Source organism: Oreochromis aureus, linkage group 22, assembly GCF_013358895.1.
Source record: "Oreochromis aureus strain Israel breed Guangdong linkage group 22, ZZ_aureus, whole genome shotgun sequence".
In the NCBI taxonomy this organism is placed as follows: domain Eukaryota; kingdom Metazoa; phylum Chordata; class Actinopteri; order Cichliformes; family Cichlidae; genus Oreochromis; species Oreochromis aureus.
The window spans coordinates 25,900,433-25,913,728 of NC_052962.1; the positions used below are offsets into that span (position 1 = coordinate 25,900,433).

Here is a 13,296-nt window from a genome sequence, read left to right on the forward strand (position 1 = left end):
AAATGTGATCGGGGGGTTGCAGATTACATATGACTAACCCAAATGAAAAGCTATACCCACTGGGCTATGAAAAGTGTTAGTTACGGCATCTGCTGAGACAGCAGTTAAACAACTATAACCCAGTGTGTTTCTCAGTGCTGGTTGCAGAGCTGTGATGCTGCTCTGTGTACTGATGTGTATTCTTGTTTGTTTACTTCTCCCCAGGAGGGCCCCTGCAGACAGCAGTTGTGCCAGGCACCATGAGGCAGCAAGCTTGGCCTGCGAGAGCGGAGAAATCACCCTTCATCACTCTCAGCCGGGCTGGACAGCGGAAGAAATGTACAAAGCAGCAGCACGTGCTACAGCAGAGGCGGGCTAATACACACATCTGAGCGTACAGTTGAGAGCAAATGGGAAGGCCAGAAAGAGACTGAAAGAGGGGAGTCAGTAACTTAGACTGTCCTTTCTAAATGGCAAAGTGGACTGGGCCACATTCAGAGGCAGCGATGTCCTTGTTAACACATTGTCCTCCATTAGAAGCTCCTTGTTAGAAGTTGCAAGTTAGTCCCAAACCCCTGTGAGGCTACAGAGCTGAGGGGACAAGGAAAGTAAAAACAGAGGACGAAAGCGAGACAGAGCAGGGAAAAAGGAGACTGTCACAGGCCCTCATGCAGGCGCGTAAGAAGTATGTTCTGCTGGGCTTGTGTGCGTGCTGCTGGCTGGTCCTCTTTTACTGGGGTGGAGGAGTCCAGCTGCGTCTACTCCGCTTGCTGACACGCCACCGGGGTGATGTGATGCGCCCCTGGCCCAACTGGACCGACAGAGCCTTTTTGCCCCGCTATGCCCACTTGGATGAACTTCAGACAGACCCGGGGATGGCAGAGTCACCCCGCCAGCGGCGCCAGGCATGGTCTGCCATTTATAAAGACAGCCGCTGTCGCATGGAGACCTGTTTTGACTTCTCTCGGTGTCGCCGTAGAGGAAGGGAAGGGTTCAGAGTGTACATATATCCATCTGAGAAAAACGACCGCGTGTCGGAAAGCTACAGGAAGATCTTAGCATCTATAGCCGAGTCACGATACTACACCTCAGACCCCCGTGAGGCATGTCTGTTCGTGCTTGGGATAGACACCTTAGACAGGGACCAGCTATCAGGACAGTTTGTGCCCAATGTGGATGAACGTATCCGTGGTTACCCATTGTGGAACGACGGGCGGAACCATCTGATTTTCAACCTGTACTCAGGCACGTGGCCTAACTACACAGAGGACCTGGGCTTCAACATTGGCCAGGCCATCTTAGCCAAAGCCAGCCTCAACACAGAACATTTCAGACCGGGCTTCGATGTCTCCATCCCTCTCTTCTCAAAGGATCACCCGCAGAAGGGTGGAGAGCGGGGCTGGCTGGTGAGGAACACAGTTCCACCACGAAGGAAGTACCTGCTGATGTTCAAAGGGAAGCGCTATCTAACGGGCATCGGCTCAGACACAAGAAATGCGCTCCATCACATTCACAATGGCAAGGACATTGTGTCGTTGACAACATGCCGCCACGGGAAGGACTGGGAGAAGCACAAAGACGCCCGCTGTGACCATGACAACCTGGAATACGAGAGGTAAGATGGGCCACGATGAGCGTATGAGTCAATGTGGCATTATATAAGGATTCATAAGAAATGGTGGAAAGGTTTATATTTTTTATTAAGAAATACACAATGGGGTTGTTCTGCTTGCCTTCCCGTTTGAACTTTACATGCTGTTTTATTGGTCTTTTAGATGTAGCTGATTTTCTACAAGCAGTGTCAGGGGTAGCTTTCGTGCCCCACTGGTTATTTTTGTCTCTCTTTTATTGCTGCACACTTTTTGACTGCCTGAGCTTATGATATTTGGCAGTTGCATCCTAGATCAAAGATTTTAGACACTAACTCACGTCTCTGGAAATTTAGATTCAGGTCACAACTTCCAGCGATCCTTTTTATTCTTAAATTATATTAGTCCTATTAAACGGTGATTGTAATGCGTCTAACTTGTGGTAACTGACCTTGAGCACCCTTACTATTTAGGGTTTTAAATATATTACAGTGTGATAGATGGGCAAATTAGGGAATTCGGCCAAAGTGCACGTGCAGTTATTTCCTCTTTGTGTTTTGTGTGTAATAATGCAAGTCCAGGAAAAAGCATAGCCGCAGCTAATGAATTACAACTGGAACTGCTGTGTGAAACGAACCAAAGCAAAGGTCAGCGCAAAGAATGGCTTTCTGAAATCTGTTAATAATAAACTGCTGTTGGGTTTAAGGGTGCTATTTTTCTTTTGTTCACACCGTCCATGTTTTTCACGGCAAGATGTTCTTGCTCGTGTTGCACCAAGAATGCTTGTCACTGTTACTTAAGTCAAGACAAAGAGGTGGAGAGGATAAAACGCATTGAGAAATGAGCTTACAGCAACATCTAAAGTGATTTATTGCTAAAACATATTAATGTCGGGATGTGACGTGAAAACTGGTTGAACAATGTCACAACTAACAAAATATATATTTCCACTGAAGCCCTGTGTGCTGTTTGAAGCTCTTCACCCAGTGGTTTTTATCCCATTGTCGATTTAATAATGAAAAGCTTTTGGAAACACACCCATCTGCTTTGTACATTTCGCAGCAGCAGCTTGATAAACATGTCTTTTCCTCCCTGTGCTTTCTTTCCCTCTTGCTCACTTGTTACAGCCTAGACAGTAAATTGTCACACTCGGGGATGGGGATCGAGAACCCGTTCGATATTTTTCCAGTCAATTAGAACCATGTGCCTCGGAGCTGATCAGTACCTCTCATCGTGCGTTTCTTACAGTTGTGCATTGTGAAACATCAGCATAAGCTGTTCACACCTCAGTCACATGCAAACCTTTTTTTTTTCTTTTTCCATTTTTGCTGGGTGTTCAGCTTTTGATTCAGTTGCAAAAAAAAAAACACAACTTATTTTTTTTTCTTATTAAGATCTATCCCAGGCCAAATGAATCAAAACAGGTTTATCTGCCAACGGTTGCCTTACAGCTGACACACAGGTGAAGGTCAACATCAACCAGACATTCAGGTTTTGGTTTACAGGAAGAATAATTAGTGCTCCTGTGCACAAAAAGCCTGAAATCCAGCATCAACACGTCTTTTTTCTGTTTACTGTAAAGAAAACGTTACACCCTGGTAATTGTTATGGACGTATTAAATGTGGAGTAGCTGTAGACCCCAGTGGCTGTTTCCATGCTTCTTAATGAGTTTTATTAATCAAGTTTTAATAACTTTTTTTTCATTAAGCAGGAATAAATGTAATCATTTCGTATGGAGCAATCAAATATATGTTCAGTAGTGTAATTCTGTGACTATAGTCTACTTATTTGTGCAATTTTTATTATCTTTTATTATTCTTTGCAGTAGCATTTACATAGAGATGAACAACACGGGCCTCTCTTTTTCACTTCCCACTTGCTGAACTTACACTTTGTAATAAAAGTCTCTGCAGCTGAAGTGCTGACAGAGCTTCTCATTATAAAGTCAGTGCCTGTCCGTTCATAGAAACATACCATGGCATTCTGATGGTGCAGAACATTTGGAGACAGGAGATGATGGATTCCTGCAAAGAGCAGGAAAAGAATTAGAGGTAGAAGTTCGAGTTCAACATTGTCAGTATACTAATATAATGAATATGGAAAGTTGTGATGTCACACTATACAATATATTATATTTTGCTTCAAATTCCATAGTTGGTTGATCTGATCCAGGAACATGCTGTAGACTATACCTTAGGCTTGTTTACATTGGACTGGGTGGCATAGGGATGGAGCTCCATAAGACTTATGAATGAACTCATTTATTCCACACAGCCCACTACTTAAACACCGGGTGGGGAGGTGGGAGGGTTATGAGGAGGTAGGGAGGATGGTGGGGGATGAGAGGCAGTTCCAATATAAATCTGTGTTAGAGCAACGGCTCTGAGGGTGCAAGGGTGCGAATGGGGGAGGCAAAGTGAGACAACTGTCATTTGTACAAAAAAAGTTTTAAAAAAGCTGGTTTAAAAAGAAACCTTTTCTCCTTTTGTATGAATTCTCTCTCTCTGGTGAATTAGAGATGAGAGGGGATGGGAGCAGGGGAAGGTGCTGGATCATCTCTCTTGTTGCATCCTTTGAATTTCCCTCTGGGGGAAAGAAAAAGGGGGATTTCTGCAGGGAGAACATGAGAACCGTGGTGGCCGTTGAATTAAGACGTGTCAAAGAAACAGGAGAAGGAAAGAAAAACTGCAGCAGCAAGATTTAGATCACGTAGCAACACATCCTCGTTACTCAATCTGTCTGCAGTTACATATTTTGCTTCTTTATTTTTGATCAAAAATGCAACTGAAAAGCGACTGCTGTGCTCCTAATAGTCACTGAGAAAGCATGTTTCTTTGTTTGTGACTGTCACTGCTATACACAGGAGTGCATGAGCTTGTGTTCGCGTTTGAGACCGTGTCTTGGTTAATGAGGCTCTTAGAAGGTAGCACCAGGTTAATGATCGCCTGCATCTGGTACACCAGCAGATTAGCCTTGAGAGACCTGGACAATCAGTGACATAAGCAACCCATGGGGGGGGGGGAGGAGGAACCTAGGAAAAGGGGGGGGACTCAGATGGAACGAACAGTCGAGCGTCATGACATAATTTTTCTGCCCCAATAAAAATCCCCCCCCCCCCCTTTTTTTTTTTTTTTAAATGAGAAAATGATAGGAATGCAAAAAAGTTTCCTTCTGGGTAAACACTGACTCCTCATTTTGTTTTACCAGTAAAGATATATGAAGTTTTATAAGGAAGAAATGCTATATGGGTAATGAGATTACATTCGCTAATGGATCTCTTGCTAAACAGCTTTTCAGTATAAAGTCATAGCTGGTGGATATAAAGGAAAAAATAAACTTTTTAGTCTATGAGTCTATAGAATACATATTTTTTTACTGAAGAGTCTGAATGTTAGCAGTTTGGTGTACAGCATGCGTAAATGGTAATAACATCGCAACTGAGGGAATAATATAAAAGCTGTGAAGATCAAAGGTCCTACACTTTGAAGGTCCTAAACTGTGATACACTTGCACAACTCATAGGCTCAGTTTCCAAATTGGAAAGCAATATTTTTTACAAGTAAACAAGTTCATCCATACATTGCATCTTTTTTTAAATTAACCCCTTAACACAAGTAGCTTAATTTGTGTTAAGGTAATTGTGTTCCTCACTGACTCACGGTAGTTTACACCAAGAGGATTAAGCCTACAGACAGTCTGTGAAATTTGTCTTGAACATAATATCACCAACTCAAAATTATTTTGACCCTCGGCTCGGCCCATAGATTTAGCAAAAAATATAAAAAAATATCTTCTTGCCATCTCTAGAGGATAGATTTAGTTTTGTTTGCTGAGGTTTAAAAGGTTAATAATTTCATTTCTGTTTACACTTTAAAACAAAAAAGAAAGAAGAAAAAAAATCAACACTATCGTCAAGGATGTTTTTTCAGCATCAGAAGTTGAAATTATACCTTTTCATACAAATGTCTGAAGTTTATCCTCAGTATACCTCGCCATACCTACTGTGTGTAACACCAATAGAGGTTTTACCTGTTTTACTTTGTCTTTATGCTCCTAAAATGTAAGTAAGTCAGTAAATTTTATTTATATAGCACATTTAAAATTAAACTGCTTTACAATAAAAAATAAATAAAACACACAAGGCTTTCGATAAATTCATGCTACACACTTTTGTACTTTATACATAATATAACAAAGCAACAACCTTTCCTCCAGCCACCGTTCCAGACAGCAGCCGTTTCAAAAGCATTATTAATAAAAGCTATGTGTCCAGCTTAGGTTTAAAGACGGTTTGTTCTAAAATGTTGAGGTTATATTGTGTTTTTGTTGAATTGTGTATAAGTGTTGCACTTTTCCTGGCTTAAGGGAAAATTGGTATCTCCATGGAAGTCCTCAAAGTACTTTTTTTCTTTAAGGGTTTGTTAAATACCTTTGTCGCCACCAATTCTATTAACACAAAGTCACTCGTTAAAAGTGCAGAACAATTGGTAAATTGGACCCAAAGAATCCCATTAAAATGTGCCATAGGGAAAAGGAAATCTGAATAGGAACAGAAGGTGCCTGGAAATATTTTTTGGTTCGACTTTACTGGTGTGGAACTTTGAGTGTGTGTGTGTGTGTGTGTGTGTGTGTGTGAGAGAGCGTACATGGATTATGGATGATAGGGAGGGAATACAGAATGAAATAGAAAAGAGACAAGTTGGAGATAGGACACAGTGGTACCCAAGGCATAAGAGTAGCAAGATAGAAAGGAAGAAAAGAAAAATGCCATGTGATAAAGATTATAAAAAAAAAAAGGTGGAGGGGGGGAGAGAGACTGGGTGATACCGCAGGCAAGTTGAGGAAAAAGCGAGTATCAAACAGGGCAGGAGGGAGGGTGGCAAAGTGGGAGAGAAAGACTGGGAATTGGAATAGCGGCGATAGTTGAAGCAAGGGAGAAGCAGCGCTGCAGCCTAATGGCCTAGTTTCCCTCGCTTTATAGAATTCTCTAAGAAAAGGTTGGGTTGGTTGCATTGTACAGTGAATGTAAATGAGCAAGAGTGCGAAAAATAGAGAGAGAGGGGAGAAAGAAAGGGAGAGAAACGTACAAAAGGTGCCGCCAAAAACACTGAGTTCTAAACTTCCAGCTAAGAAGTGTGTTTGTGAAGTGGAACTGGTGGTGGCTTAACCAAAGATGGATAACACAGGAGGAGGAGGAGATTTCAGTCGCTTAAATGCTGTACTTCACTGTTAGTTTTAACTGCGTTGTTGGTTTATATAAGTTCTTGAGTTGGAAACCGATGGTGATTATTGATGACCTCCCTTGAAGGAGGCTGAGGTTGTTGAAGGCGAAAGAGCGAGCAATCAGACTTTAGAACCTGGGTGAGAGTTCAGAATGAATGTAGCATACTAATCGGGCAAAACAGAACTGAAGGAATTTTCTACCCTAAAAGTTAGAAGGAAAAGCTGCAGCAATGCTCCCAAGCCTGTGTGATTCGAAATGGATAGGTGCAATCTGTTCAGCTGTCGTGTGCTTGCAAATGTGTAAGAATTCCTAAACTACGAAGGGTTTCAGTGCAGTTGATGAAAAGTGAATCAAGGCTGGAAAAGAAGGTAGTGCTGTTGTTAGCTACTGGTAAACATTGAAAAAAATATAGCAGCGTAGTTACTACTTCCGCACAAGCGCAATCTAAATTAATATGTGGGTGGGAACATGCATAATTATGTATGTGTGTGCCTGGATCTGTAAATGCAATATGAGAAAGTGCAGTTTAAGATTTTGGCAAACTGAATAAGAAATGCTGCAGCCCACTGTAATTAGGGCCTGTGAAATTGTACCTCTGGAGATGCTGTGGTTTGTGTGTGTGTGTGTGGTTTGTGTGGCCCATATCTGCTGTCTCTGTTTAGAATACTTGGAAATGAGACGCAGCCTTGATTCTCTGGCACTTCTACACTCCATCCTCCGTTCTTTTCCTCCTCTCAAGCTCATGTCTTTCTAATCCCACACATCGGTCCTCTCCCCTCAGTGCTTTCATCAAGTCTTGTCATATACAGGGAGTGCAGAATTATTAGGCAAATGAGTATTTTGTCCACATCATCCTCTTCATGCATGTTGTCTTACTCCAAGCTGTATAGGCTCGAAAGCCTACTACCAATTAAGCATATTAGGTGATGTGCATCTCTGTAATGAGAAGGGGTGTGGTCTAATGACATCAACACCCTATATCAGGTGTGCATAATTATTAGGCAACTTCCTTTCCTTTGGCAAAATGGGTCAAAAGAAGGACTTGACAGGCTCAGAAAAGTCAAAAATAGTGAGATATCTTGCAGAGGGATGCAGCAGTCTTAAAATTGCAAAGCTTCTGAAGCGTGATCATCGAACAATCAAGCGTTTCATTCAAAATAGTCAACAGGGTCGCAAGAAGCGTGTGGAAAAACCAAGGCGCAAAATAACTGCCCATGAACTGAGAAAAGTCAAGCGTGCAGCTGCCAAGATGCCACTTGCCACCAGTTTGGCCATATTTCAGAGCTGCAACATCACTGGAGTGCCCAAAAGCACAAGGTGTGCAATACTCAGAGACATGGCCAAGGTAAGAAAGGCTGAAAGACGACCACCACTGAACAAGACACACAAGCTGAAACGTCAAGACTGGGCCAAGAAATATCTCAAGACTGATTTTTCTAAGGTTTTATGGACTGATGAAATGAGAGTGAGTCTTGATGGGCCAGATGGATGGGCCCGTGGCTGGATTGGTAAAGGGCAGAGAGCTCCAGTCCCACTCAGACGCCAGCAAGGTGGAGGTGGAGTACTGGTTTGGGCTGGTATCATCAAAGATGAGCTTGTGGGGCCTTTTCGGGTTGAGGATGGGGTCAAGCTCAACTCCCAGTCCTACTGCCAGTTTCTGGAAGACACCTTCTTCAAGCAGTGGTACAGGAAGAAGTCTGCATCCTTCAAGAAAACATGATTTTCATGCAGGACAATGCTCCATCACACGCGTCCAAGTACTCCACAGCGTGGCTGGCAAGAAAGGGTATAAAAGAAGAAAACTAATGACATGGCCTCCTTGTTCACCTGATCTGAACCCCATTGAGAACCTGTGGTCCATCATCAAATGTGAGATTTACAAGGAGGAGGGAAAACAGTACACCTCTCTGAACAGTGTCTGGGAGGCTGTGGTTGCTGCTGCACGCAATGTTGATGCTGAACGGATCAAAACACTGACAGAATCCATGGATGGCAGGCTTTTGAGTGTCCTTGCAAAGAAAGGTGGCTATATTGGTCGCTGATTTGTTTTTGTTTTGTTTTTGAATGTCAGAAATGTATATTTGTGAATGTGGAGATGTTATATTGGTTTCACTGGTAAAATAAATAATTGAAATGGGTATATATTTGTTTTTGTTAAGTTGCCTAATAATTATGCACAGTAAAAGTCACCTGCACACACAGATATCCCCCTAAAATAGCTAAAACTAAAAACAAACTAAAAACTACTTCCAAAAACATTCAGCTTTGATATTAATGAGTTTTTTGGGTTCATTGAGAACATGGTTGTTGTTCAATAATAAAATTATTCTTCAAAAATACAACTTGCCTAATAATTCTGCACTCCCTGTATATATTAAATTAGACAGTGCCTCAAATTGTATCCAGGGCTTAAGATTAACCTGCTGGCTCACTCACAAACTTGCTGGTTTTAAGTTTGCTTTAAATCCATTATAATCAGTATTTTCAAAGTAACAGTGGATTTGATGGCTGTGAAATGTGGAAAGGTGTCACTAATGATTGGCCTGAAGAATAAAGTCAGAACAATCTATCTCAATATATCAATACTGGGCAATAAGTTAATAATTAACATGGCCGATGGATTAAGACAGACGAAACACCCTTCAACCATGTTATGAGTGTAGATGTTGCATACTTTGTGCACCAGTGGGCACTCTGCAACTTCCATGTTGGGAACACATGTTTGGAAATCTAAAATGAGAAGCACTGGGCATAGCGTGCCATAAACAAGCAATAGAACACAATCATTATTTAATAGCATTGTCATAGTGTCTTAGTAAGAGCTCATAAACACCAACATATTTATGTTTCATCTGTCTAAAAGAAAGGAAAACTATCTGCAAATATCACCAAATATCGGTACTGGTTTTAAAAACTTGCTTGCAGACAAGTTAGCATCTGTTAGCAAAGTTAGCAAAATGCTAACTTTGCTTTAGCTATCAGAGGTTGCCATAGGGTCACCAAGCAGTCTCTAGCCCTGTGTGACTGAGACCCAACTAATGAAATTATGCAGTTCCCCTAAGCTCTAACAAGTTTTAATGTCTTTATTAATGTTATTTTTTTGGTTTGATTACAAGTTTCAAGTTTCAAAATGTCTGAAAGGAGTGTTGTCTCATCTCATTATAAAAAGCCCCAAAAGCTCTGATTAATTATCTAGTTAACATAACCTGGCAGCTTAACAGACAGAATTGTGTAATTGCAGTTGGTGGAGACCAAAGTGGAAGTAAAAGAAGTTGTCTTAATTAAAGTATGAAGGAGGCTGGTTTAGCCTCAATACTGGTTTTAAGTATTAGGATAATTACACCTTTTGATTTTTTTCTTTTACCTTGGTCTCTTTTAGGTTAAAAAAATAGGGAATTTCTCCCAATTTCATCACGGAGCACACAGTTTTCTGTTTATTTCTGTAACATATATTGTGATCTCACTTCCAGGAATTATTGTGGACCGATAACACTTGGCCAAGGAGTAATTTGTAAGCTTGATTTGACTCTCAATTCTTAGTATTTAGATGGTTATTATTGGTTTTAGCCAAAAATGTGAGCGAGGGAGGCACATTTGTAAGGTCACAAATCAATTCAAGTTCACTTTATCTAGTGGAAATGATGCCTTTGGCTCTATTTCTTACTTGGAAAAAGATTTTTTTTGGCAGTGGTCTTTGAAAGTTTCCAATCGCTGCTCATCTGGACTGAAAAACAACTTTTATTCCACATAGAACTGAATTACATTTTGTATTTCCGATAAAGGATAAGCCAGTCGCAACCTGCTTATCATTTGTCTTTAAATGTTTGCGTTCCAGTCTTTATGCAGCCATTGTTTTCTCAACCGCTGTACTCAAAGCCTCAAACCTCCCACTTCCTAAACGCTATTATTTCCATTTGAATTTTTACTAAACCTGCTTCTTCAGTTGTTTAAAATAGCTTGTAATTTATCCGTCCTGTCAGAGGGCATTTATTGTAACTAAAGCTTGTTGTTTGCACTGTCACCCAAGCAAAACCATCGACGCTGGAGCCACAGCCCTACATGAGTCAGCTCAGGTCTCAGCAGCTTTGTGCTGCATCAGGTCTGGAAAACTCCAGCAGCAAAAAAACCAAAAAACGGTAGACACATCTGCACCACACAGGCTTTACTTAACATTTAAGAGATCTTAAGTTGAATCCCCACATTAAAAACAACAGCAAATCTAATTGCACACACACATGTAAGGATTTTACAGCTTACTGTAATCATTCTTTCTCCCCCTAACTTACACCTTTTTTTGCATGTATCCTCTACACGACCCCTTCACTTTTTTCCCTCATTATATTTCCTTCCTTTTCTCATTTTTTTCAGACTATACTGTATACAGTCCTGCAGTTGACTGCAGGCCTCCTTCCATCTTTCTGAGCTCCGGTATGCATAATTTATGAAAAGACCCAGCTTCTCCATGAAGGCAAACTTTTTTTGACAGCACAGCTGTGTGTTTAGTGTTGCACACGATTGTCCTGCATGCAATTGTGCTAATCACATGCATAAATGCTGCATACAAGCCCTGACGAACAGTACCCCCTTTTGCTTCTGACTTGCTAATCTATGCATTCCAGTTTTGACGCCATGCTCTCCCGAACCCCATGCACGTTTTGATAAACCCTTTTTTCACCATGCAAAAAGTAACAAGGGGAAATGTCTTTATTTAATCCACACTTCAAGAAGTTACAAAGTTTTGACCACTGTCTGCATATCTGTCTGTGCACCTTTTTCCGTCTCCTACATCCATCATGGATTGATTTTTGTATTTCAGCTAAGGTACCTCGTGAATGGGTTATCAGTGGTATATAAATCATTTAGGTTTCCGTTTTCCAGTTTTCAAACCTACTGACTTAAAATGTAACATAACTGTTAGTGAGCATAAGAAAGATGATTATCAGAGTTTTTTTATTGTTGCACAAAGGAGACTAACTTTCCCCCTGTTTGAATCCTTGTTCTTTGCAAGATAACATGCTGTGCTTAATGGACAGGTACAAGAGTGGATTTCTCCTTCTCATCTAACTTTGTAACATCAGCAGAATATGCATGGTTTATAAACCGGAGAGCTTTACAACATAGCAGCCTACATTTCTCCAATACTCATAAAGTATATCAGTGCCCATAAATCACTGATAAACTTTTTATTTACCATCAGTCAAGCAAATTCTAGTGGTGTTGTAGTGGAGAGTAGTCTTTTATGGTAACATTGTTAGAATAAGGTCCAAGACAAGTGAGATACAACTAAATGCTCAGATAACATTAATAGTTTTGTAACACTCCAGCTCCTCTGTATCTAATTTTAAACTAAAACATTTCACTTGTCAGTAGAGGCACCTGATCATAAATCATAAAGTGTAGTCACGTTGTCATATTTTGTAGCAAATATTATCCAGGTGCTTCGAACTGGATCACCTTACCTGTAAAATCCTCTGTCTGCGGTTTGACCTCACTGCGTTCACACGTGTGAAAACAGCGATGGTTTAAAAATAGTTCCGTTTTCTTCTGATAGCCTTCAGGAGTTTGGAAGCAGTAGTATTTTTTTCTGAGGTCACGCGGTTACAAACTATGTCTAAACAAATCTTGACAGAGTTCATCTCAGTTTATTCCAAAGGAGCTCAGGATCTTTAATACACACTGGATAAGGAGGGGGCTTATCCAGAGCCCGTCTCAACGATGGCTCTGTTTCGCACTGATAATACGGGAGATTTGGCTTAAAGTTATAACTTTAGTTATGACTTGAGTAGTGAATCTAATTTTTCAGTAGAAATAATTCAGAGCAGAAGGCTAATCAAAGCCATATTTAATAAGATTCTTCTTTGGGGAACTGATTATAGCTTGGGGATGAAACATTTGCCCGATGGCAAATTACATCTGAATTTATTGTGCAGTTTATGTTGGGAGTCAAATTGTATGCAGAAACACTTTTTAAAAATCTTTTAAAAATGACTTTAGGTTCCACAAAAAGTAGAAAAAAACTATAACTATCTATAATGTGATTGGTCTTTTTTTTATATAGCAGATTTAGCGTATAAAGATTCAAGCTTGCTTTGGCCTTGAAAATGTTCTTTCCTGTCAACCTCTGCCAGTGAGTAAACTCATTCAGCTGTTTCCGCTCTCAGCTCTTCGTTCTTCAGTCGTAGCAAAGCTATACAACTCCAGTAAGTGTGAGTGGGTGGTTCCACTCTGTCAGGTGCATATCAGGTTTCTCAAGGAAGACCGTTTAGCCCAGGGGCTCTCTCACTGGTGTGGATGTCCTCTTAATGGGTGCCCATTCAGTGCCCTAATCGAGCCCTTTATCAACCCCGGCTAACACCGTGGCGATCATAGCAGAAAAAGCCTGGAGCGACTGTGCTTGCTTTGTCCAGGCCAACTGGAGCGTAAAAGCTTTGACAATGACAATGCAGTTGGGAGAGAGAAAGAGAGAGAAATGTGGAGGGAGACATTTCTCATTCCTTATGCAG

General features: G+C 41.0%; 1 protein-coding gene across 7 annotated transcripts in view; it reads left to right on the top strand.

Annotated features, from left to right (window-relative positions):
* The window catches only part of LOC116318909 (exostosin-1c), a 103,034-nt gene that overhangs the window by 29,111 nt on the left and 60,627 nt on the right, over positions 1-13,296 (top strand). For all 7 annotated transcript variants that reach the window (XM_031738077.2, XM_031738076.2, XM_039605555.1 and 4 more), the window contains exon 2: positions 205-1,594. In XM_031738077.2, the coding sequence (XP_031593937.1) occupies positions 648-1,594 (947 nt within the window). In that variant the 5' untranslated portion in view covers positions 205-647. The remainder of the gene's footprint in view (positions 1-204; positions 1,595-13,296) is intronic.